This window comes from Colletotrichum phormii, assembly GCF_030913505.1.
Source record: "Colletotrichum phormii strain CBS 102054 chromosome Unknown BDP81scaffold_1, whole genome shotgun sequence".
Classification (NCBI taxonomy): Eukaryota; Fungi; Ascomycota; class Sordariomycetes; order Glomerellales; family Glomerellaceae; genus Colletotrichum; species Colletotrichum phormii.
Genome location: NW_026851443.1, coordinates 989,906 through 1,013,272, shown reverse-complemented (window position 1 = coordinate 1,013,272; position 23,367 = coordinate 989,906). Strand labels below are relative to the sequence as shown.

Below are 23,367 nucleotides of genomic sequence, written 5' to 3'. Positions count from 1 at the left end.
ACGATCAACTTGTTCAAATTCCTACACTGTCGGACGGCTAGCTAATGAACACATCCGCCAGCTCCTTGGAGATTGCTCAACGTCGACTCTGAAACAAATCCAGATTTCCCTTAGCGGGCAAGACTGAACCGATCCCCGACGCGAATCCGCTACCGGCGCCGCTCTCAATTACAACCTACCTCGCGACCACACCTGCATCCATTTCTTTGGCTCTCGAAACAAGCAATTGGTTCGTCGGCTCCCTACTTCACTCTCGTGCAATCACCCTTGCACGAATCCCACGCCAGCGAAGCATAGTTCGTCCTCCGCTGCCCATCACGGCCCGCCTTCGAGTCTCGGATCCGCTACCCCTCACTACTCTCGATCTCAACTCGCCCAACATCGGCCAACGATAGCAGGGCTTTGCCGTGCTGACAACACCTTCCGAGCCATGGCGCAGAATCGCCCCGCCGCCTTCAACACTCTCAGAATGGGAGGTAAGCCACAGCCAGCCAGCTCGAAATCAGTTCCTTACCCTGCCGTACTAACGCGATCACCAGAGGTTATTCGCGAGAAGGTCCAGGACGGGATCACTGGGGAAACGAGAGATCTCCAGTACACGCAATGCAAGATTGTCGGCAACGGCTCTTTTGGTGTCGTCTTCCAGACCAAGCTCTCGCCCTCAGGAGAAGATGCGGCTATCAAGCGTGTCCTCCAGGACAAGAGGTTCAAGGTTCGCCCTGATGCCCATCGAACATAACTCGCGGCGGCATGCTGACTTTCCCAAAGAACCGAGAACTTCAAATCATGCGGATTGTCCGGCATCCCAACATCGTACAGTTGAAGGCCTTTTACTATTCCAACGGCGAACGCGTATGCATTGTCCTTTTCTCGGATCTGAATGCTTGCTGACACGAAACAGAAAGACGAGGTGTATCTCAACCTTGTCCAGGAATTCGTGCCCGAGACCGTTTACCGTGCGTCCCGCTTCTTCAACAAGATGAAGACGACAATGCCCATTCTCGAGGTCAAGCTTTACATCTACCAGCTCTTCCGCGCTCTCGCCTACATCCACTCTCAAGGCATCTGCCATCGTGATATCAAGCCTCAAAACCTTCTTCTTGACCCTACTTCAGGCATCTTGAAGCTTTGCGATTTCGGTAGCGCCAAGATCTTGGTCGAGAACGAGCCAAATGTGTCGTATATCTGCTCTCGATACTACCGTGCACCAGAACTGATTTTTGGTGCCACAAACTACACTACCAAGATTGGTGAGCTCATCGACTTCGGTTCCGGCCCCCGATGCTAACGTTTTTATCACAGATGTATGGTCCACTGGTTGTGTCATGGCAGAATTGATGCTCGGTCAACCTCTCTTCCCTGGAGAGTCAGGCATTGATCAATTAGTCGAGATCATCAAGGTTCTGGGCACGCCAACACGAGAGCAGATTCGCACCATGAACCCCAACTACATGGAACACAAATTCCCACAGATCAAGCCGCACCCTTTCGCTAAGGTCTTTAGGAAGGCAGATGCGAATGCCATCGACTTGATCGCACGCCTTCTTGAGTACACCCCTACCGAGAGACAAGCAGCGGTGGAAGCCATGGTTCATCCCTTCTTCGATGAGCTTAGAGACCCGAGCACGAGACTGCCCGATTCTCGACACCAGAGCGGCGAAATTCGGGATCTGCCACCTCTTTTCGACTTCACTCGCCATGGTAAGTGCTCTTCTCCGATTGTGATAGTTCGCCTCTTCTAACAAGTCTGATAGAATTGTCGATTGCCCCGAACCTGAACCACCAGCTGGTACCCGCGCACATCAAGCCCGTACTCCTAGGAAGAGGATTGGACATTGACAACTTTACTCCGATTCCAAAGGCCGACATGATGGCCAAATTGGATTGAGCTAGCCGAAGACTTGTCCAGGAACTCAGCGCACTTGTGGATCGTTCCCGACTTATCTCGGCTGCAAGCCTATCGTTCGACCAGCGCACACCGAGATGGAGTTCATGCATGAAGCGTAGGGGCATCGGCCTCGACCGGACGACGGACCAAGTGATGATGAGATGTTACAATGTGCGATGATGACTGGAAGCTGGACTGCATCGACTGCTCGAAGCGCAAAGGCTTACTGGCGAGGATTTGCGAGGTGTCTTGTGCGTCGTCAAGTGTCAGCCCTTCTACTACAGTGTAGAGGAGGCACGACAAGAACTGGGCCATTGAGGCATGCCTGCGGACTCTGCAATACATGGCCACCTTTCCATGGGAGGCTGCATTGCTGCGTATTACAAAAGACGCCATTCTGGACTAAATCACGATGCAGGATTCGGGATGGCTTTCACTTTGTTCTTCACCTTGTTACCGAAAACGCTTCAGCACGCTTTGGCAAACGATTGTCTGGACGGTTCAGCCTAACCTTTCTTCGTCTTTTCGTCACTCAGTATGGTCTGGCGACACTTCCTCCATTATCAGAACTCGGGAGTGCGTGGAAGACACACTACGTGCGATTGCGGGATGAACCCCTCTCATGGTTGTTGGTAGACAAAGGAGGAAGCTCTGGAGTCGGGATGCCCTCTCCCGTTGGGTGGGAGATGTGGGCGGTAGGTCTGGATTGGTATTAGGCATGATTCCGAGGAAAAGATTTTAGCTTTCTCTGTTTATTCATGGCAACGCAACGATGGCGAGCCAAGGAGGTCAATTAAAAGGGTCGGGACTGGCTACTTTGCTCAGACATTGGGAAAGACTGCTGTTATGAATTTGGCTTGGAGTGACCGAGCAGAATAACTGTGAGGCAATCGACTCTATTTTTCATTCTGGGCTCACAGCCGGCATCTCTTGACCGACAGGGTAGTGACATGAGGACGTATAGTGATGCTCGGAAAAATCGTAGTTGAGGTGCGGAAATGTACCTACCTTATTCACGCGACCTGGAGGTACAAGTGAGATGGCAGTGCTTGGATGTATCTCTCATTGCGTCTGGGTGGTACATAAATTCTGCCTCAGGCCAACACGCAAGCGCCTGATGGTTTTCACAGACAGGCAGGCAGGGGCCACCGGGGCCAATAGACGCGGCCTACCTACCTTAAGGTAACTTACAGGTGCTAGCAGGGGAAGCTCGCGTCTTTCCTCCGTCACTTTTCGACGTGGATCCTGCCTCAAGTCTACGTGCAACTGAAAGTAATCTCGCCCCCAGTCTACCAATTGACCTTCTCATACACATTATCACCACATTCAACCTTGCCCAATCATCCAAAACGTAGCCGGTTGATATGGGCGACTACGAGAGAAGACGTCACCATGGTGGTGGCGACCGCGGCGGTGGAGGCTACAACAATAGGAAGAGAAGGTATCGAGGTAAGCTTTTCTCCCCATCGTGCGCCCTGTCTCTGTTTCAGCGCAATCTCACCCACTAACTCTGGCCACGACAGACGACGATGACAACGATCACCGACAGTCGCGACGAAGGATCGACACCGCACCCCTTCCTGTGAGAGTTCGTAGACAACTTCTCTCTCTCGCCGAATCCCCGCTCCGACGCTGGCATGAAGAGGTCCAAGGCATCGCGCACGTCGTCGCGGACAACGCAGAGGACGCAGAGCTCCGCGAGAGCTTCGTTAGTCTCGTGCTACAGCTTTCGTTAGAACAACCGCTCAAGACGCCATTCGTCGCTGGGGTGATTCTTCTGGTGAACACGCTCAAGCCCGAGATTGTGGATGAGGTTCTCACCAAACTGAGCGCCGCGACTCAAGAGAAGATCCAAGCAGGCGAATGGAGAGATGTAAAGCTCTATCTCAAGTTGCTTGCATGCCTACAAAGCTCTCTGGACGGCGAGGGAATTTTCCCCGTCCTCGAGGAGCTGTTCGGCCGAGCAGTAGACCTGCAAACCGCGAGCTCTGATGACGTAGGCATCGTCCGTCTTTTGCTACGGTGACCCAAGTTACTAACATGCTGGCAGACCATTGGCACCGAGCTTGTGAAGATCATTCTTCTCACAATTCCGTACATCATGTCAGCAGCACCCGATCAATGGCAACAAAAGGCCGCCGACCTGATGGACAAGACCGAAATCATTGCCTCGGAGCCTCACGCCCTGCAGGTACTGATTGATCCATACCTTCCCGAAAAGCAAGATCAGCCTACCGGTTCCATGAGCTTTATTGGCATGCTTCAAAAGCAACTGCAGCATGAAGCGGCCAATGGCTGGGAGTTATCTTGCCTTCCTAGGCCCTGGAAGCTGCCCCTTGAGGAGATTGAAGCGCAGGAGAAGCTGGATAACGCCACGAAGCATGCCCTTCCTACCATCACAGTCCCCGAGAAGATTGTCGCTGGATCAAGACCGCTGTTCCCCGAAGTCTACTATTCGGTTTACAGCACTCAGGAAGTCGAGTCTGTCCCGCCTGTCACGGACATTGCAGCGTCGCTGGTCAGAGATGGCTTGGTTGATACGATCAACATTCTCGACTTCAACCGCAACGTTACTGCGCGGTATCTCATTGACCTAGACTGCTACTTCTCCGACTCAACTTTCGTCAAGCGTGCGACCCCCTTTGACAGACTTCGAGATGTCGAAACTGGTCGCTCAACGTGGAAGCCCGAGGATGTGGCCGTTGATGCCGTTTTTTCGCAACTCTTCCAGCTTCCAGTTCCGGAGCACAAGCTTGTTTACTACCACTCGGTTCTCACCGAGGCCTGCAAGATTGCGCCTGCAGCAATCGCTCCCAGCTTGGGTCGAGCAATCCGCAACATGTATCGCAACTCTAGCCGAATCGACCTGGAGCTGTCTCAGAGGTTTGTTGACTGGTTCTCACATCACTTGAGCAACTTTGGCTTCACCTGGAAGTGGACGGAGTGGGTTGATGACGTGTATCTGCCTGACCTACACCCCCAAAAGGCATTCATCGTTGGCGCTCTGGACAAGGAAATCCGGCTCAGTTTCGCTCAGCGTATCAAGGGGACACTGCCCGAGCCATACCAGCCCCTGATTGGGCCCGAGAAGGAAAAGGATGTTCCGGATTTCAAGTTCAGTGATGAGAGTAAGTGATAAGCTGCGATTGCGAACAGTTCAGTGGGCTGACAGATACGACAGGCACGCCATTCTCTGCAGAGGGACGCGAGATCGCTGCGTTGCTCAGACGCAAAGCACCTGACGAAGAGTTCCAGCCGATTATCGAACGGATCCACTCACTTGCGATAGAGCGCAGTTTGGATCCTTTGGTGACAAGCACCGATGTCTTCGTCACAGCTGTGTGTTGGGTCGGGTCGAAGTCGCTTAGCCACGTGCTCGCGTGTATCGAGCGCACCAAGGATCGTCTGCTCGACGTTGGCGCGGCATCTGAGGCGGCTAAGTCCCAAATCATCACCGCAGTCATGTCATACTGGGCGGCACAGCCCGGTGTTGCAATCTCCATCGTCGAGAAGCTTTTGAACTACTCAATCCTTTTGCCCATCACGGTCATTGAGTGGGCTCTCTCGGGAGGCAGCCACGTTCAGGGACAATCTTCGGGCGATTCTTTGGGGCAGCCTCACGTCTTCGAGCTGGTGTTTGGTACCGTGTCCAAGGTGACTGGCCGCGTCAGACAGCTTCTGACCAAGGAGGCAGAGGCTGATGAGGATGCGAAGGAGAGAGAGACCAAGGCGATGCGCGATCTTTTCAAAGCGATGGAGGATGCGCTGGTTAGCTGGGCTTCAGGCAGCAAGGACGAGATGATGGAGGATGTGGACGGAGCCGGTCAACGCGATGCCCTTCTTCGCCGTTGGGGTGAGCGATGGTTGAGGGTGTTCCGCCGAAGGTCCGCCATTGAGGAAGCCTTTATCTTGGAGGCGAGCAAGGAGCAAGCTGCTCCTGACAACGCCGTCTAAACCAGCCCGACTGATGCTGACATGGCGGGTGTGGTCCTTCGTTTTCCATGCAGCGTGCCTTCAGTATGTATGATTACTTAAAAATGGTTCATGGGTTGGCAATGGACCAGGCGAAAGCCCTGGTGGATATGAGATCAAGGTTTCCGATCTCGACAAGGTAGCTCAAAACAGACTCAAGTTTTTCCTAACCTCGTGCACAATGGCGATTTGCGTAGTCGAACGAATGATTCGAGCAGCGGAAAAGTCCATCAATGCCATGATTCCCACCTTGCATTCGACGACGATGGTGGGTAAGCCTGCGAATGAGTCGGTCGTTTACAATGTTATACATTCAGCAGCCATTATCATCACCCCCCCTGGTGCTCGGAAGTCAGCGGGTGCGGGGCAGTGTTCAGCCTGGGGAACCTAGCGCCGGTCCCTTTTTTGCGCTGGAGCCATGATTGGGCAGGCTTGGCTCGGCGGGGGTGGAAGTTTCCTGCAAGGCTGACAGCAAGCTTCGAATTTTTTTTTTGGAAGTGCCCCGTCTAGTCGTACCTCTCAACCAGCGAACTTCAACACGGCAAACCAATCGAAACCACTTAAGAAGTGACCTTTTCACAGGGAAAGAAGCAGTCGAACACCCGATACTTACGAACTTGAGGTCCGATTTCTATCCTTGCACGGAAGCTTCGAGTCAATCGCGAAAAAAGAAAGAAAAAAAAGAAGAAGAAAAGACTTCAGTTCCTCGTCGCAATGGAGTCCTCAGTGGCCCAGGTGAAGGTGAACTTCACGACAACGCATGAAGACCTGCAGTTGGACGAGAGCAAGAGGCAGTTGATTGTGCCCGCAGGTACGCACGCGATCGAATCTCTCATCCCAATGGCTTTCTACAAAATCTAACTGTATGCAACTCGTCTATAGACATCAAGCGATATGGCCTCTCAAGGATATTGAACTCCGAGTCCATGCTCAACACCTCCTCCCCCGTGCCCCTCGACTTCCTCGTCAACGGAACCTACCTACGGACCACGATCGAAGAATACCTCAAGGAGAATGGTCTCTCCTTCGAGACGACGCTCACCCTGCAGTACGTCCGCAGTCTGCTGCCCCCGGTCTACGAGGCATCCTTTGAGCACGACGACTGGGTCGCCGCCGTCGACGTCCTCTCCGCCACCTCGGCCGCGGGCCGCTGGTCCGGCGACGCCCTCGCTCACGGCCACGACCGCATCCTCTCCGCCGGCTACGACGGCCTCGTTCGCATCTGGGACGGCTCCGGCCAGTGCCTCGCGACCTCCCCCTCGGCCCGCGCCGGCGGCCACGCCAAGCTCCTGACGGACGCCAAATTCCTCTCGTCGTCGCAGATCGCCTCCGTCGGCTTGGACCAGAAGATCGTCGTGTGGAAGTACGCCGAGTCGGCCGACCGCTTCTCGGGCGAGCTCAAGCCCACGCTCGAGCTCCACGGCCACAAGAAGATGATCAACTCGCTCGCCGTCCACGGCGCCTCCAAGAAGATGCTCACCGCCTCCGCCGACGGCCGCGTCGGCCTCTGGCTCGCCTCGAAAAAGGGCAGCCCGGACGTCGACGCCGACGACATCCCCGCCACGCACGCCAGCAGCGTCAAGCGCGCCAAGCTCTCAAACTCGTCCGTCACCGTCCCGCAAAAGGGCGCCCTCGCCATGATCCACGCCCACGCCGACGCCTCCGTCACGGGCGCCGCCTTCCACCCCACCGACGCCACCGTCGCCTACTCCGTCTCGGCGGACCACACCCTCCGCACCCTCGACCTCACCACCGCCAGCGTCGTCTCCACCCTCACCACCCTCCACCCGCTTCTCTGCCTCGCGCCCATGCCGCGCAACTCCTCCCTCGTGGCCGCCGGCTCCTCGGCCCGCCACGTCACCCTCCTCGACCCCCGCGCCTCGGCCTCCGCCACCTCGGTCCTCATCCTCCGCGGCCACGCCAACATGGTCTCGGCGCTCGCACCCTCCCCGGACAACGACTACAGTCTCGCGTCGGCGTCGCACGACGGCACCGTCAAGATCTGGGACCTGCGGAGCGTGCGGCCCGCGACCAAGGACGAGGGCGGTGGCAGCGTCAGCGAGGCCGTCTACTCCGTCGGGCGGGAGTGGCTCAAGGCCAAGAAGGCGCCTGCGGGCGGCGAGGGCGTCAAGGTGTTTGGCCTCGCATGGGATCAGACGTGGGGTCTGGTCAGCGGTGGCGAGGACAAGAAGGTGCAGATCAACAGGGGGAGAGATCTCGTTGCTTCTTCGTGAGAGGATGGGCGGTGCTGTGATGTTGTGAGTCTTAGAGTCTGGGTTGCGTGATCTACTGGATTACAAAAGAGAAAAAGAGAGAGAGACGATGTGGAAAATTCATGAAATGTGTGCGTATGTGTATTTCGTGTACATGTGGTTGGGAAAAGTTTGCTGGCATTGAAAAAAGCTATAGACTACAAGAATAATACCCCCCCTAAAATTTGACCAAGACTTGTAGGATGCCATCCCTCCCAAATACTGTGATGGTAGGTAGTGACATCTCTTGTTTGCAAATCGCAGTCTTGTGGTGGACTGAAACCACGAGGAGGGGTCGAGTCCAGATGATGGCAGCAACACTCTTCTCTCTCTCTCTCTCTCTCTCTCTCTCTCTCTCTCTCTGCCCTTTCCCTCTCCTGAACGCCTCGCAAACCCCAAGTATAGCTAAACCACAGCAAACCACGCTGGGACCATCTACACATCATCAGCCATGTAAATACTAAACGACTCTCTCTTCTTCTCTCAAGGATCTCAGTGCTTCTAAGTCTGCCACATGTGCTCACTAAGCCCGAGCATCTTATCCGCCATCTGCCTCTTGGCGGCGCTCGCGATCCCCCGCTCGGGGTTCGAAAGCTGCTCGCTAAAACACAGCTCCAGCAGCGTCCTCAACTCCTCGTAGCTAAACGTGTCAGACGGGTCCGCGTGCTCGTCCTTGTCCTTGTCTTCGCTGGCCTTTTCTACAATGGCGTCGGGGCCCTTGTCAAAGAGGGCAAAGTAGTTTGATGCGCGCGCAAGGTCGACGCCCTCCTCCACGTTTTTGAGGTTCTGCTGAAGGACCAAGATGTTGAGCTGCATGCGGCCGCACCCCTTTGCATTTATGGGCGAGACGAAGGCGGCGTTGGTGACGAGGTAGTCGTTGATCAGCAGGCCGAGACCAGTGCGGATGAAGGCCGTCTCCTTGGCGCGGAGGTACCGCGCAATGGTCTCATCGTAGAGGACGAGGTCCGAGTTGAGGTTGAGGATTTGCGGATCTGGCTCCGTAACTTCTTGGTCGAGGAGGTAGGGGGCCGTGTCGGTGGAAAGGGCGGTGCGGAGGGAGTAGATGATTTCGCATCGGATCTCCATATGGAGGGTCAAGAGCGCGGTGCCGGCGAGTTCTTCGAACGACGAGACGATTCCATCGAAAGCCCTGATATTTATGTTAGTAAGGCAAATATGGTATTTGGGCTCCGAGAAGAGGAGAGAACTTACTGGACTGTCTCCTGTGTCATTGGAAGACACACAGGTCCATCTTCGTTTGTGGCCTTGTTGGGGTCGTTCATGAGCGTCCACCGCTTGCTTGAGCCTCGGTTTATGTTTGGACGGGAAGAGTCGGATTCGTTGCGAGTAATGTGACGCAGACCTGAGATCTTGACTGCGAGCCACTTCATACTAGTGTATAATAGACAAAGAGACGAAATGGTGTCCTTGTCCTGAATGATGTCGGCCATCTCCATGCGCTTCTCATTGGTCTGAACAATGAGCAGACCGACTTCCTTCTCGAGAAGTTCGCGCTCCAGTGTATCCGACGTCCACAGTTGCTTTATGGTTTCTTGGACATCTCCCTCCTCCAAAGCCATCGCTGCCGACATGCGTAGCTTTGTGGGCTTGTCTGCTTGCGCCTGAGTTTTGCTCACAAGTGACTTGTACCATCCAAAAGCACGGTCGTAGTATCTCATCATCTGGGTGATGATGAGTGTGCTCAAAGCCTGATCGTGTGGGATGGTACCCAACATGCGGCAGAAAGCTGTGACAATGGCAAAGAAAGCTGTTGTGCCCTTGAAGACGGGGCGTCTGGCAACCTGAGTCCATTCCTGGTCTTGCAAGAACGTATCGGCTTCGCCAAAGATGGTGTCACTCAGCTTGCCGAGAGTCTCGTCCAGCTGAGGCTGGAAAACGTTAACCAGGAAGTTATCCAAGAAGGACGTCAGCGTGCTAGTGGCCAGATCTGAGCCCGGTGGTACAATCATTTTAAGACGCTGGAGGAAGACAAGTGTAGGAGGGAGAAGCAAGCTCATGTTAAAGACGCTGGGCTCGACCAGAGACTTGTATGTACCAGTTGTCTGCTTGTTCTCCCAACCTGTGGCCCCTCCTCCTCTCTTGGTACTGCCCTCGACTGGCCGCTTCTTATCAGCTCCGGCCTTTCGAGAAGTGTCGGTCAAGCCGGGAACAGCAGATCGAATGATGCTCTCGAGGGCCTCATATTCTGTCGTCATGTCCACAGCCTTAGGATCACCCTCAGAAAACTTGAACAGGTGCTCTCTAGCAGCGTCCTTTTTGCCGTTGACGTTGGCCCCAGGCTTTGGCGATGTACTGAACTGGTATACATCTGCGTCCGTGGTGACGTAGTTGTGCAGCAAAGAACGGATCTCGTTTTGATAGAGGTTCCAGAGCTCCTTGAAGCTCCCCAGCAGGGCGCTGTTGTTTCCAGCACCTTCGCGTCGGATGAGGGCCTTGATTGCCTCGTGGAAGACACGGTGACCCTCTGCAATAGCTTCAAACTTGCCAAACAACGTCCACAGCAAGTCGTAAATGACGTCTGCTCTCATTTGGGTCTCTCGGCTGCCGTAAATATGCAGTCCTTGAGAATTGGTCGAGCCGCCGCGTAATGAGCTGGGATGCCGTTGATCGACCTCGTTAAGTGTCTCGTTCACAATGGTAAACAGCTCGACAGGCAGTCTCTGCTTGAGGGTGTCGACGGCCGTCTCTAATCTTCCCAACTTGTTCAGGGACTCCACAAGCAGAGACACGTATGAGAAGGTGTCGGCCTCCGGGTTTTTAGCCGGGTCCTCTGTCGCCGATGCTTCGAAATCCATGGCATCCAGGATATGGTGGAAGGGAGCGATGGTGATCGATTCGTAATTGCCCTCCTTGAGAGCGCCTTGAGTCTTGGCAAGATTCTGCCACCGCTCTTGACAGTACGGCGACTTGAGGTATAGGTGCTCATGAAGCTCCTCAACCAAGATATCCATGAGTGCTGTGTCCTGGTTGGCAAGGTAGCCCCTCAGATCACTGAGCGCACCGATATCGTCCAATTCTGGTTTCCGCAGCTTGCGCAGGGCATTCTGCAGGACCTCGACTGCGCTCAGGAAGCGCTTCTCGGAAATGCGGGCCTCTAGCTGATCCGGCACCAGACGCAGCTCCTCCAGCTCGTTAAGCGTGGTAAGCAGCTCATCGTAAGCCTGCGACGTGGCCGAGAGCTTCTTAAGGTCCGGGTCCGACGTGCAGAGGCTCACCTTGGACGTCAGCAGGGAGTCCTTGAGCGTGCGCACCCTCTTCTGCGAGGCCTGGATGCTGCCTTGGATCTTGTGGAACGTTCCGATCGAACTGTTGAAGCCCTGGTGGTGCTCGTGAACGATGCCCTTGAGGGAGTTTTGCAGGTAGTCGTGCGTCTGTCGGAACTGGTTGTAGTCGTGCGCGCGGCCTACAGAGCTGGTGTCGAGGAGCTGGAGGGCGAGCTGGACGGGCACACAGTCGGTCTGGCACATTGCCGGCCACTCCACCTTGACGCGCTCGAGGACCTGGCCAATCTGTCGTTCCGCGTTCGTCTCCTGGATGCGCTCACGGCTGCGGATTGGCGGCGGGCCGCCGCTTCGAAGTGTGGGTGGTGATCGGGGGTTCATCGCTGGCGGGGATCCCACGGCGTATCGGTCGCCGCCTCCGCCTCCTCTGTCGCTGCCTGAATATCCATCGCCGTATGGATCGTAGTCCTCTTCGCGTCTGCCAAAGTTTCCATATCCGTTGCCGTTGCGATAGCCGCCGCCACCGTACCGATTGGACATGGTGAGGGAGCAGGTATGTGTAGCGATTTAGGTCGGTAGGGAGGGGAATCGCATCGCGAATGAGGGGTCGTTAGGGAGTGAAGGCCGGCAAGTGTGGTGGGGAGTGGTGATCAGTTTGAAGAAGCAATGTGCCGCTTGCTATCGAGTCAATCGTGCTGTCAGTCAGTCGTGGTCGGGCGGAGGGGGTGAGGTGAGGATGCCTAGATGTCGAAGTTGTATTCGTGGTTGGAGTGGGCGGAGCTGGGTCGTCAAGGTGCTGGCGTCCCGCTGCAGCTAGGGGTGTCGGATGGCTCTAGCCCAGCCGTTCGCATGCATGTTTCAGCGATGTTTGGATGTCACCCAGGACTCTCAGTGGTTCGCTTCAGTGGTCGACATCGATTCTCCACTAACCCCGGACGGCGGGCTCCATGCCAATTGACCCGCCCTGCCGTCTCGACGCGCCGTTACGCCGCAGACGCTCCTTTCTCAACTCCCGACACCGAAGCTTGAGACCGGGGCTGCCGACCGATTCCGTTGCTCATCCCGTCTCTTCGACAATGAGATGCCCCTTGGGATAATACGTCGCCTTTTGAACTCCGGACCGAAGCGCTACTCTACAACACCCGCCGTCATGTCGGAACAATTTCCCATCCAGCCTATTGGGCGTTTCTATGCCGCGAGCCAGCCAGTCAAACGACCAAAGGTATGCATCGGTCTTTATTGTTGTGGTGGATATCTCATCAACATGACTCTCATGAATTCATGAAAACAATTTACATCTTCGTACTAACACAGGCCAGGAGTTTGCTTGCTTCTCATATGACGATAACCATAAATTCCATCTAGGCGATTCCTCATTGAGATACTACTACCCACCGACCCTCGGCGCCGACTTGTCCAAAGGCTACGATACCTTCATTAAGCACGACGACTCTAAGCCCGAGCACCTCGGAGCCCTACTCAAGACCATCAAAGCTCATGAGGAGGAGACGGGGCAGAAGATTGACGCCCAAATCGTGACATGGCGTGGTATGATGACCAAGGTATGGGCACTTTTCCGCGTTTATCTCTCTCAGTCTCAACTGACCAAAACAACAGATCATGGCATCGCCCTTTGAAGATCGTGACGGGTTAGTCTCGCAGCCATTGTCAGAGAACTGCACCGATGCCCGGAACTGGAACTGACAGCACAGCCAGCTTTGAAATGAACGCAACGTTATACCAAGTGCGCATGAACAAACTCCTCTAACCTCCACAACCAACGACTGAGCTGACCCAGAAAAACTCAGGATTGCATGTACGGCAAGCAAAGCAAACGCCGTGACGACCAACCCTTTCTAATCAGACTGACAAATGAAATAGTTACATTGAAGAGAATCACGAGTACAAAGTGGCGTCTCAGAAGCAGCAAAACGCACAGCAGAGACGTGGACCGATCCCGCCCGAAGTGATGCAGTTCTGGGGTACGTGTACACCAGAGCCCTCTTCTTCTCTGCCAGGGCAATCAAACATGCTGATAGGAGATCAGGATACAAGTTCGAGACGCTGGCCACGCTCCCCGACACCTGGGGCGAAACGCCTAGAGAATACATCGAGAACAGAGACGTAGAAGTCGTGAACAACAATGCCCAGTACTGCTCCGTAGTCAGAACAGGCATAGGACAAACCGTAATCTGCATTGGTGGCGAAGTCGACGCCGGTACGTTGGACCCCTTCTCAAAGAGAATGAGTGAGATATTAACAATTCGCTTCCACTCCAAAGTCTGGGACTCGAAACCCCAAAAACAAGGCGCGCCCACAAACTGGGTCGAGCTCAAGACCAGCCTTGCCCTCCGTGACGACCGCGACGTCGACAACTTCCACCGCAAGCTCATGAAGTTCTGGATCCAGTCCTTCCTCCTCGGCGTCCCCAAGATCATCGTCGGCTTCCGCAACCGCCACGGCATCCTCACCGACGTTGAGGAGATTGAGACGGAAAAGATTCCCGATACCGTGCAGCGCCGTGGGAAAGCGACGTGGAACGGCGACATGTGCGTCAACTTTGCCGCCGAGTTTCTCGTTTGTGAGTGCCCCTTTTCGTTTTACTCTCTTGCTTTTTTCATGGTCCCTTTAGCCCCTTCCTGTTGGGTTCCCTGCCGGGTTTACTTTGCTCTATTAGCTGCCTGAGTATGTTAAGGGCTGCCACTTACTCCAAACCGCAGGGCTCCGGCAGACAATCAACGACGACGGTGTGTGGAGGATACGCAGGCGGGCAGGCGAGCCCACCATTGAGGTCTTCAAAGTCGACGAGGCCGGGCATGGGGAGCTCCTGACGGACGACTTCATCAACTGGAGAATAAAGCTCTCCATGAAGAATGTCCCACTGGAGGAGCCATAGAATACTGCTCTTTGGCTAATTCAGACATCACATTACGATACTAACATACATGTACACAAATTTTTTCACGCAACGGGAACCTTGAATGTAGTGCAATGAATCCCTTTCCATTGTTAAAAAAACGCAATCTTGACGCTACCTAGGAGGTATCTAAACTACTACCAAACGAAAGACCCAAAAAACGCCAAACCGAATGCGAAGCAGAGCAGCAAACAAGAACCCGAATCGGCCGTGTGAAAGATACTCATCCCGTCGTGAAAGTAAACATCATCGCCGGAAAAAAGTCAACCCCATCATCAGCTTCTTCGTCCCGAATTTTTTTTTAAAAAAAAATCCTAACCCCCGATGGTAACTCTTCAATCTGCCAAAAGCTGAAATGAAAACTCTCTCCCAATGCTTTTCGTGTGTACTGTCCAACCCAGTATGCTGCGACGTGTTCATACACTTCTCATCATACAGCATGTTTCTCGTGAATAATAATGTTGTGTCAATCTTTCTCCTCCATATCCTTCAGATGACCGTCAAACGAGGCCAGAGCTAGACCGCTGGCCATCTGATTCTCAAGCCCTCCGTCCATCGGCCGTAGAGCACGTCCGATAGCTGCTTGCAGTGCTCCATGCCGGGCCTGGGAGGGCGGCCGGGATACTTGGCTTCCACGGCCGTCTTCTCGCTGCGCTCCTTCTCGGCAGACTCTGGTGTCGCAATCGACCCGTTGCGTCTCCTATGACTCTTTAGGTGCGGGTTGTTTGGTGCCATCATCAACTTGGTCGGGCTGCTTGACGGCGTGGGAGCGGCGCTCCTGATGATGACCGTTCCTTGGGGTGTGCCATCTGATGGGATTTTGATCGATTGCTGGGGCATCAAGGCCTGGTTCAGCTTGGGATCCTGGGAGACAGCCGTCATCATGTTTTGCATGAGATGGTAGGCACCTTCAGGATCAACAGAGTCCAGAAGTGCAAACGCATCTGTAAGCTTTGCGAGCGCCTCCCGCCTCTGCATGCCTGACGTCTGCGCGTGGAGCTCGGCGAGGGTAGGGTCCAGGACCCTGTTAAATAGTCGTCGCCCGAGTAGTGCCTCCTTGCTACTAGTATCGATGGCGGCTGCTCGCATCGGTGCTTTGTTCTCATTGCCCATGGTCCCCTCAGGCGAAGTGTCCTCCCAAGCGGTGACGGAGCCATCCGATGGCACCCGGCGGAAAAGCCGCACGGAGGACCCAGAGTTGCCGTACGACATGTCTGGTTGTAAAGGCCGCCTGGCGACTGTCGAGCGAGGTGAGCCGTTTGTTTGGATCTGTGTGCCGGAACTCTGGCGGCTCGAGGGCTGGCGACGCACAGTCGACCGGCGAACTGTCCCGGGAGCGGGTGAGGAGGGGCCGAGCGGCGCGTCCTTGGGGTCGAGCCGGCGCATGGCCTCTTCTGCCGCAAAGTAGGAGGGCTTCCGTGCATGACCATTCGGTCGCTTGGGCGCCACTGACTTGACTGTGTCGAACACCCATTCATCCGTGTCGTCCCTTGAAGACATGGTATGCAGGGTTTCTTGGTAAAAGGTAGGGTGGGACCTCCGATTCTGGTTCGCATCCCACATCTGCTTGCGTGCAATCAGCTCCTGGAGAGCCTCAACCTTGCCAGCCGATCTAATGAACCGGTGACGAAGCAGATCCTTGGCCGAGGGTCTGCGGTCAGAGTCTTTGACCAAGCACTGTGCAACGAAATCCCTGAAGTCTTTGCTGAAGTTGTTCTCGAGTCGAGGAGGAGAGTTCTTTGGGATGTGGAACAAAACCTTCATCGGATGGATATGCGCCAGAGGAGGTTCGCCATTGGCCATCTCCATGGCAGTAATTCCAAGTGACCAGATATCTGCCTTGAAACCATAGCCATCCTGCTGAATGACTTCGGGGGCCATCCAGAAAGGAGTGCCCACAAAGGTGTTCCTTTGGGATTTGATGTTGGTCAACTGAGCGGCGACGCCGAAATCGGCCAGCTTGACCTTTCCTGCCTCGGACAAGAGCACATTGGCGGCCTTGATATCTCGGTGAATCTTACCCTCGGCGTGAAGGTATTCGAGGCCGCGAAGAAGCTCGCGACAGATGATGGCGATGTGGACCTCGGCAAAGTTGGCAGGTTTGAGCTGAGGAATGTTAGCTAGCCGAACTGCGGCAAAATCATTGCGCCAAGTGACATACCAAGTCAAGACATGAACCACCACCAAGATACTCCATGACGATCCAGAGCTTGTGGCCGCGCAGGAAACTGCCTTTGTATTGCGTGACGAAGGAGCTCGCGCATGTGCTCAGCACAGCGATTTCGCCTTGGATCTCTTGAATGTCATCTTCGCTTGACTCGAGGTCGATCTGCGCAGGTCTCTGTTAGTTTATCTGTAGGACACCAAGTCGAAGATGCGATGCGTCGACTTACATGTTTGATGGCGACAGTTTCGCCGGTGGCCTTTTCAATGGCCTTGTAAACGACACCGAAACTTCCACCTGCATTTCATGTCAGCGCAATTGCTCCCAAAAGGACGTAGATAACGGCAAGACTTACGACCGAGCTCCTCCAGAACCTGATAGTGTTCGGCGACACCCTCGTCGGCCATCGCGGCCGATTTGGACGTCATTGAATCGTTTTGTTCGCTCAACAGAATTCCTTGCAGCAGAGATGGAGTGGGAGGGAGGGAGGAGCTGGCGACGGTCGACCCGGGAGTCCTAGACCGAGGGATTTCGAGGAGAGAGTTGCGCGGGCGAAGCGACAGGATGCTAGGAGAGAATTTCGAGAGAAGAAATGGGTATCCAGGGAACGGGCTGTCGTGTGTCAGTCAGGACGGCCTGGCTTGTGTATTTAGGGCGGACCAAAAGCAATTGGATTTAATAAAGCAAGCGGATCGGCAGCAGTCTGGTTGCTTGGGACAGCGGCGGTAGCGGGCGGGCTTGTTCGCTTGTTCGGTTGTCGAGCGGCAGTCCAGGGCCTGGTCAAAGATGAAAGTGGTCTTTTTCCTTGCCACTTTGGCCGTGGTGCCGTGGTCGACGGGAGTTGGGCGCTGGGAACTTGGGCGGTGCTTCGTCGCAAAGCTCGGGCCCTTTGTTTACTTTCTTCCGTTTTGGTATAGCTGGGGGAGCTCCGGGGAACCGCAATTTGGCACCAGGGGGGGTACTTTGTAGTGTACTATGAACCGGGGCGAGTCAGCCGATCTTGCGACGAAAAAAGCAAGCGAGAAGAGATCGGTCGAGAGCCGTTGTTTCTGAAGCATCGTGAGAATCGCGAACAAGAAAGAAAGCGGAGGAGAGGAATAAGATGTGGGAGTGGTTGGCGGTTTAGTGCTTGATATGCAGGAGAGAGAGACAGAGGAAAAGACGGATCCGCAGGACGGGCGAGAATGCAAAGTGTGCTAAGTGATTAGAGAGAAGTGTGCTCACTGATAGCTGTCGTGTGAGTGCTTGCGTCGTTTGCATGCCAGAGTGATGAAGGATGCGAGCGTGACCTTGATCTTGACCTTGATCCGGCTTGAAGACTTTCCTGTCGCCCGTCAGTCTGTCTTGCCTTGGAGTTTCCTGCGACCTTATTCGACGCGGCGAACGTTAGCTGCGTTGCCTTGCAGATTTCTGGTTGCCAACGGAAGTAAGTGGGCGGCAGACAAATTTGGTGGTGACTTTGTGGTGTGCGGTGCTAAGGTATGCAGGGCCTCCCCACGAGACGGCGCTGCGTTGTTCATCGCACTAAAACAACGTGCTTACGAGTGCCCCTGCTTTTTCTACAGAGAACATCCTCACCCACGCCTCATTCTCGCCTTTTTTTTTGCGTTGTCGTCCTAGGTTCATCTTCCAGGTCCTTCCAAGTCCTGGAAGATTGCTGTTTGGAGACAAGCCTTTTTTACCGACTAATACAAGTTGGCTGGGATTGATTTACATAGGTACTCCGTACTCTCTCCCTTACCGAAGCTGGCAGAGACAATGTGCCACCCAATACCTGTACCTGCAGGCTTATACGGATAGTCGTATCTCGTCGAGTAATACGTACTGCAAGGGAGAATCCACCTCGATACTTTACTCCACCTCGCGCATCTGTGTATCTGCGACGTAATACTCCGTAGACAGCCGGGTGATAACACGACTTGGATCAGGCAAGCTGAAGAGAAGGTTAATAGTGGGAAAGATGATGGGGTCTTCGCCCACGTCAAGGTCAGTACTCCGTAGGCCAGGTACGTAGCACGAAATACTTGGTCACTCATGGTCATTGCTTTCGGCATCGCAGGCGGTGACCAGAAGATTTCCAAGACTTCTCCAAGGTCCAGGGGCCTCAGATGTGCCATGCCAGGCTTAGCGCCGCGCCAAGGAGGCACCGAGAGGGTCCCCACTAGTCGCCGGTGGAGATGCGCCAGCCGCACAGGAGGTCGCAACCCGTTACAAGCTTGCCCTTACTTACCTTTAGGTAGGTACCCAAGCCTAGGCCCTGGATTGCCCTCCGATTGCAGGTACTGTACACATACTGGTAGGTATCTGTTCACTACAATTGCCAGTGTTTGGGACTCCCTCTGGAGACTCCCGACGTCTCCCCGCCAACGAGCCCCTCTGTTTGTTGGTTGCCCCGGGTCCGCACCCCCGGCTTCGCTGACATTCACCGCATCCCCTTCTTGGAAGTCGTGTCCGACAGATCGACTTTCCACTTGTACTTTGTTCCGCCAACATTGACCATCTCCCACACGTCAACTCCCCTGCCCACCTCACTGGACGCATTTACCAACTACCTTTACCCACTCAAACAAGGTCATTGTCGCCGTGCACGCGAGCCTCACCTGCATTCCTCAACAACAACTCGCAGAGCCTTGCAAAAAAATTCCCACGAGCCTAGAGTCCTTTCTCGCTTGCCTCTCGCTTCGCTGCGGGAGCTCGATCTTGTCATCATTCCTTGCCACCAGCCTTTGCGCGCGCACACACCTTTGCATGGCTGTCACGATACCTCATTGCAACTTACACAATCGCGTCGAATCAACTTGTCACTGCATGAGCCGAGTGCCAGGCTCCGCCAACAACCACTGAGGCACTCGATATCAACACGCAGATAATAGCATTCGAACAAGCAGCCCTTTCGATTGCGGGCGCAATTGTCAAATCTTCAATATGGTGCCTGCACCACAGTCTCTACCGACACGGTTCCCGTGCTGGTGCAGAGCAGTCTACTCTTGGGGCGGAGAGGTTTGTTGCAGCTGTTCGAGCCTCCTTGAGGGGACTGGCTTTCCAAATACTGACTTGAATTCCCCTAGTCCAAACGAGATCTCGGCTTCATCGAAGGTGACTTGATCGAATGTCTCAACGCTGGAGATGGTTCATGGTGGACGGGTAGACTATGGCGCGACAGAAGGACTGTGGGAGTCTTTCCATCCAATTTCGTTGAGGTCCTCCCCGCCGACTTTAGACCAACGACGAGGTCAGCCAGCCCTCTTCCAGCAGAGAACACGCCGAGCCCAAGCACACCTCAAAAGTCAAGGACTTTCCGAAAGCCCTTCGAAGCCTATTCCAAAGCACCGCACTATACCGCCGCGAAACAGCCCGAGGTGTACCGCACGAACCCAAACCCAAGGCCTAGAGGGCACTCTGGAGAGTCGATTCACAGTGCAATGGCGGAGCAAAGCAAAAGAGATCGGTCACCGGCCCCGGAAACCTTCCTTTCGAGAGAGAACTCTTTCAATGATGCTGCCTCGACTAGAATGCGAGCATACACGTCGCCAGCCCCAACCGGTTACGTATCGCGGGGTAATTCCTTCAACGATGGCGCGCAACAGCAGTACATGCCGAGAGGAAGAACACCTGTGCCAAGAGGAAGAACACCGGTTCCAAGGGAGAGAACACCAGTACCTCCAAGAGAAAGGACACCCGTCCCCGACTACGGCCATGGCCACAGCCACAGCCAAAGCCACGGCCACGGATCAAGACAGAACTCTTACAACACGGAAAGGGGACCGTCTCCCATACCGCCATCCCACAACTTCAGCTCCTCAAGAGGTCCATCGCCGGCACCTTCCGTGAGCTATAAGCCTTACCGTCCTCCCACTCGAGAAAAGGTGGATTCCCCTCCACCCCCGGCTCCACCTCCGCACCGACATGTAGCGGCTTCGCGACATAAGCAAAGCATATCCTACGACAGTAGGCACGATAGCTCGCGTCAGGACTCTCATGGCTCCTATGACAATCGCTTCCATGCTGGTCGACATGGGTCGGGTAACTCGTTTGACAAACGATTTGATATCGTGCGTCAAGACTCGAGTGCCTCACACGACGACCGTCATCCCCCCCTGGACAGGCACGGCTCGCATCTCTCATACCAAGCCCATCGGCCGTCACCGATACAGACTCAACGGCATCACTCACCAGCTCCACCTTCGCCGTCAGCAAGCCACATGACCCCGTCGCCTTTGCGGGAAGCAATGGACGGCGTGATCGAGCAGCTGGACGCCCTCGGGATGCCCCGAGATCCGACACCAGAGCCGCCACTGGATCCGTGGTCACCCGAGTCGTTTGACATGGTTAATGACCGCGCTAGGAGAAAGAACACTTACCAAAGACCACAGACATCTATGGGCATAGCACAACAGGACGAAGGGTACGAAACCTGGAGCGGCGGATCGTCACGAGACCAATCCTATCACAACGGACATCGGGAGGATAAAGAGCAGCTACCTCAACTGAGTAACTACGTCGAACGTATGGAAAGTCGTCTCAAAAAAATGCATCAACATAGCGCAAGTATGGCTGACCTTGAGGATGAGGCACCGAAGCCACCCCCCAAAGGCCAGTTATACGAGAGACCCAAGTCTTCGATGGGTGGACCGGAGGAGAGGAAGCTTCGCGGGCGCAAGTCGGCCTACGACATTGGCCGCAACGTCCTGAACAGGACGTTTACGACGAAGACCAACTCTACCAGCGCCTCCTCAGGCAATCAGAGTTCGACGACGCAAAGCAGCGACAGGAGTTTGATGAGTGGGTCGTCAGCCGGCGCTATTAGCGCAACGAGCGCCGGCAGTTTCGCTCGCAAGACCCAAAAGCGTGCGCAGAGTGCCCTGGGCATGAGGGACGCTGATATCGAGCGCCCTGAAACCCCATTCACCGGTGTCACATACCATAGCAGCCACGCCTCGGAAGTATCCCGGCCCAAATCGCAAGCTGGCTTTCATGAGGATGCGGGTCTTGGGGGCCTCGTCACCCCGAAACCCCCAAAGAGGAACATCTTCAAGAAGCTCCTCGACACAGCCAAGACTGGGGTGGCATCCGGGCGCAGTAGTATTGCCATGGGTGCCGACTCGCCCAGATCATCGCCTTTTGCTCGCTCCATGCCCAATGTTGCCGCTCAAGCTGGTGCTAGCGTCTCCAACTTGACCAACATGGGTAGCACTGGCTTCGGTAGGGAAGCAGCCAGAGAAATGGGTCTTGCGAACGGAGTGGACTGGGTTCAGGTCCGCAGAGACGTCAATCGATCCAACTCTTTGAGTAAGAACGAGAGGAACGAGCGGAAAGACCGCTGCCAAATGCTCGATTACCCTGCACTGAACCCAGTCGATGAGTTGTACGAAGGCATGGAGGGCGATGAAGGAGCGGATGGTCTGCCTGTGGAGGACCCCATCGACTATCAATCATTAAACCTCACCCAGGTGGACAAGAACTCAAGGTTCGTGGCCAGCTTCCCGCCAACGACGACAGCGCAGAGCTTGGCGACAACATACGTATGTCGCCCATACCGCAGCGACGTCCAGAGACTGCGGGCAATCTTCACTTGGGTATCCGAAAAGCTCGTTTGGGAAGAGGATTTTGAAGGGCAAGTCGACACCCGAAGAGTCTTGCAGTCAAAGCGAGCGAGTGCCGAAGAGTATGCAGTCACAGTGTACGAAATGTGCTCTGCTGTTGGTATTCAGTGTGAGGTCATCCGCGGGTATCTTAAGACGCCCGGTGAGATTCCAGAGCACAATATCATGCCTCGCGCAAACCACTGGTGGAATGCGGTCCTGGTCGACAATGACTGGCGGATGATTGACTGCTGCATGGCCAGTCCTTCATATCCCAGGCGGCATCTATACTCAAGCGCTAGCAACAGCGCTGCCGACTTTTGGTGGTTCCTTACACGGCCGACAGAACTCTGCTGGACACATATCCCTGAACATCACACTCAACAACACATGTGCCCGCCACAGGCCCATGAAGTTCTTCTGAACTTGCCCTGCGCCTGCCCCCCGTTTTTCAAGAACACACTGGAGATGGTCGACTATAACACGGCGGCAACTCGTATCGAGGATCTGGAGATGGTACATGTCAAGTTCAACGCACCGCCTGATGTCGAGATTGCTGCTGAGGTCGAAGTCCGCGGCTACACCAGGGATGTCGATGGCGATGTGTTTGAGAGCGGCGAAGTTGTGAAGAAGAGAGCTTTGGCGCAAGCGGAGTGGTTCAACGGCACCAAAAGATACACCATCAAGGCTCTGTTGCCTGGTGATGAGGGCCAGGGAGTCTTGAAGATCTATGCCGGCAAGCGTGGTCTGATGCATAGCATCAAGGACATTCCTCATCCAGTGGCATTTGCGCTACCAATTATTCATACGGGCGAGAACCCCCCGTATGAGTTTGTGACGCGGCACCCGACGCCTCATGCGCAACGTCACGATATCTACGTTGTTCAACCTCAATGCCAACGCCTGGCTCTGAACAACACTTTTGTTTTCGCAATCCGGCAGCACCCCAGCTCTGCGGGCGCGGCTGGTTCGGTGATGACGCCATCATCGAATCCTGGGGGCGCAAGCCCAATCCCGTTCATGCGGCCGAGCTCTGCAATGAGCATGACCGCCTCCAGCGCCAGCGGCTCGAACCTCAGTTCAGCCGCTGCCGGTGGAAAGAAACCAGCAAAGTTGGCGATTCAGACTCCGGGTGGCAAGATCCTCCGTCTTATGCGGAAAGAGGAACGCAGGGGAGTCAGTGTCGGCAGCAGAGGAGCTGAAGAGGATCTCAGTGATGGTGGCACATGGGAGACCATCATCAAGTGTTCCGAGAAGGGTGTGTGGAGGGGACTCGTGTTGGCGGACCGCACCGCTCGCTGGTGCGTCTTTGCCGAATGGGTATGTGTGGGATGAGCATTCTGCGATTTA

The 23,367-nt window shown here is 54.9% G+C and overlaps 8 protein-coding genes across 8 annotated transcripts; 6 read left to right on the top strand and 2 right to left on the bottom strand.

Annotated features, from left to right (window-relative positions):
* Positions 1-430: 430 nt before the first annotated feature.
* Positions 431-1,888, top strand: BDP81DRAFT_444190 (kinase-like domain-containing protein; the record flags this gene model as incomplete). Its single annotated transcript, XM_060591799.1, has 6 exons — positions 431-476; positions 540-712; positions 769-852; positions 902-1,250; positions 1,303-1,701; positions 1,755-1,888. 6 exons carry the CDS (start codon positions 431-433, stop codon positions 1,886-1,888), a joined length of 1,185 nt encoding a protein of 394 aa, XP_060451493.1.
* An 81-nt stretch (positions 1,889-1,969) lies between these two features.
* On the top strand, positions 1,970-2,910 carry BDP81DRAFT_4073 (uncharacterized protein). Its single transcript, XM_060589005.1, has one exon. The coding sequence runs from the start codon at positions 2,050-2,052 to the stop codon at positions 2,602-2,604; it is 555 nt and encodes a 184-aa protein (XP_060451492.1). The 5' UTR covers positions 1,970-2,049; the 3' UTR covers positions 2,605-2,910.
* Positions 2,911-3,252: 342 nt separating this feature from the next.
* On the top strand, positions 3,253-5,842 carry BDP81DRAFT_444189 (MIF4G like-domain-containing protein; the record flags this gene model as incomplete). Its single annotated transcript, XM_060591798.1, has 4 exons — positions 3,253-3,337; positions 3,412-3,884; positions 3,939-5,016; positions 5,070-5,842. 4 exons carry the CDS (start codon positions 3,253-3,255, stop codon positions 5,840-5,842), a joined length of 2,409 nt encoding a protein of 802 aa, XP_060451491.1.
* Positions 5,843-6,364: 522 nt separating this feature from the next.
* On the top strand, positions 6,365-8,475 carry BDP81DRAFT_337380 (ribosome biogenesis protein ytm-1). Its single transcript, XM_060585974.1, has 2 exons — positions 6,365-6,671; positions 6,743-8,475. Exons 1-2 carry the CDS (start codon positions 6,575-6,577, stop codon positions 8,092-8,094), a joined length of 1,449 nt encoding a protein of 482 aa, XP_060451490.1. The 5' UTR covers positions 6,365-6,574; the 3' UTR covers positions 8,095-8,475.
* BDP81DRAFT_363082 (Sec8 exocyst complex component-specific domain-containing protein) lies at positions 8,438-12,091 on the bottom strand. The gene is made up of 2 exons (XM_060586459.1): positions 9,325-12,091; positions 8,438-9,262 (listed from the first exon to the last, which is right to left on the bottom strand). Exons 1-2 carry the CDS (start codon positions 11,892-11,894, stop codon positions 8,614-8,616), a joined length of 3,219 nt encoding a protein of 1,072 aa, XP_060451489.1. The 5' UTR covers positions 11,895-12,091; the 3' UTR covers positions 8,438-8,613.
* Positions 12,092-12,382: 291 nt separating this feature from the next.
* On the top strand, positions 12,383-14,354 carry BDP81DRAFT_412672 (RAI1 like PD-XK nuclease-domain-containing protein). Its single transcript, XM_060589231.1, has 9 exons — positions 12,383-12,576; positions 12,674-12,916; positions 12,972-13,003; positions 13,071-13,098; positions 13,163-13,170; positions 13,236-13,336; positions 13,402-13,572; positions 13,636-13,935; positions 14,075-14,354. The coding sequence occupies exons 1-9, from the start codon at positions 12,436-12,438 to the stop codon at positions 14,248-14,250; spliced, it is 1,200 nt and encodes a 399-aa protein (XP_060451488.1). The 5' UTR covers positions 12,383-12,435; the 3' UTR covers positions 14,251-14,354.
* A 433-nt stretch (positions 14,355-14,787) lies between these two features.
* BDP81DRAFT_306506 (kinase-like domain-containing protein) lies at positions 14,788-16,842 on the bottom strand (the record flags this gene model as incomplete). Its single annotated transcript, XM_060583283.1, has 4 exons — positions 14,788-16,377; positions 16,433-16,600; positions 16,665-16,732; positions 16,791-16,842. The coding sequence occupies 4 exons, from the start codon at positions 16,840-16,842 to the stop codon at positions 14,788-14,790; spliced, it is 1,878 nt and encodes a 625-aa protein (XP_060451487.1).
* A 2,518-nt stretch (positions 16,843-19,360) lies between these two features.
* BDP81DRAFT_306615 (variant SH3 domain-containing protein) lies at positions 19,361-23,352 on the top strand (the record flags this gene model as incomplete). Its single annotated transcript, XM_060583292.1, has 2 exons — positions 19,361-19,435; positions 19,504-23,352. 2 exons carry the CDS (start codon positions 19,361-19,363, stop codon positions 23,350-23,352), a joined length of 3,924 nt encoding a protein of 1,307 aa, XP_060451486.1.
* Positions 23,353-23,367: the final 15 nt, after the last annotated feature.

Bases quoted from the DNA above. Each gene is read 5' to 3' on its own strand.
- BDP81DRAFT_4073 (XM_060589005.1), top strand. From the start codon at position 2,050: ATGTTACAATGTGCGATGATGACTGGAAGCTGGACTGCATCGACTGCT.
- BDP81DRAFT_337380 (XM_060585974.1), top strand. From the start codon at position 6,575: ATGGAGTCCTCAGTGGCCCAGGTGAAGGTGAACTTCACGACAACGCAT. The intron at 6,672-6,742 runs GTACGCACGCGA...ACTCGTCTATAG, and splicing joins GCAGTTGATTGTGCCCGCAG to ACATCAAGCGATATGGCCTC.
- BDP81DRAFT_363082 (XM_060586459.1), bottom strand. From the start codon at position 11,894: ATGTCCAATCGGTACGGTGGCGGCGGCTATCGCAACGGCAACGGATAT. The intron at 9,263-9,324 runs GTAAGTTCTCTC...CATAAATATCAG, and splicing joins ATGACACAGGAGACAGTCCA to GGCTTTCGATGGAATCGTCT.
- BDP81DRAFT_412672 (XM_060589231.1), top strand. From the start codon at position 12,436: ATGCCCCTTGGGATAATACGTCGCCTTTTGAACTCCGGACCGAAGCGC. The intron at 13,004-13,070 runs GTTAGTCTCGCA...CAGCACAGCCAG, and splicing joins CCCTTTGAAGATCGTGACGG to CTTTGAAATGAACGCAACGT. The intron at 13,936-14,074 runs GTGAGTGCCCCT...TCCAAACCGCAG, and splicing joins TGCCGCCGAGTTTCTCGTTT to GGCTCCGGCAGACAATCAAC.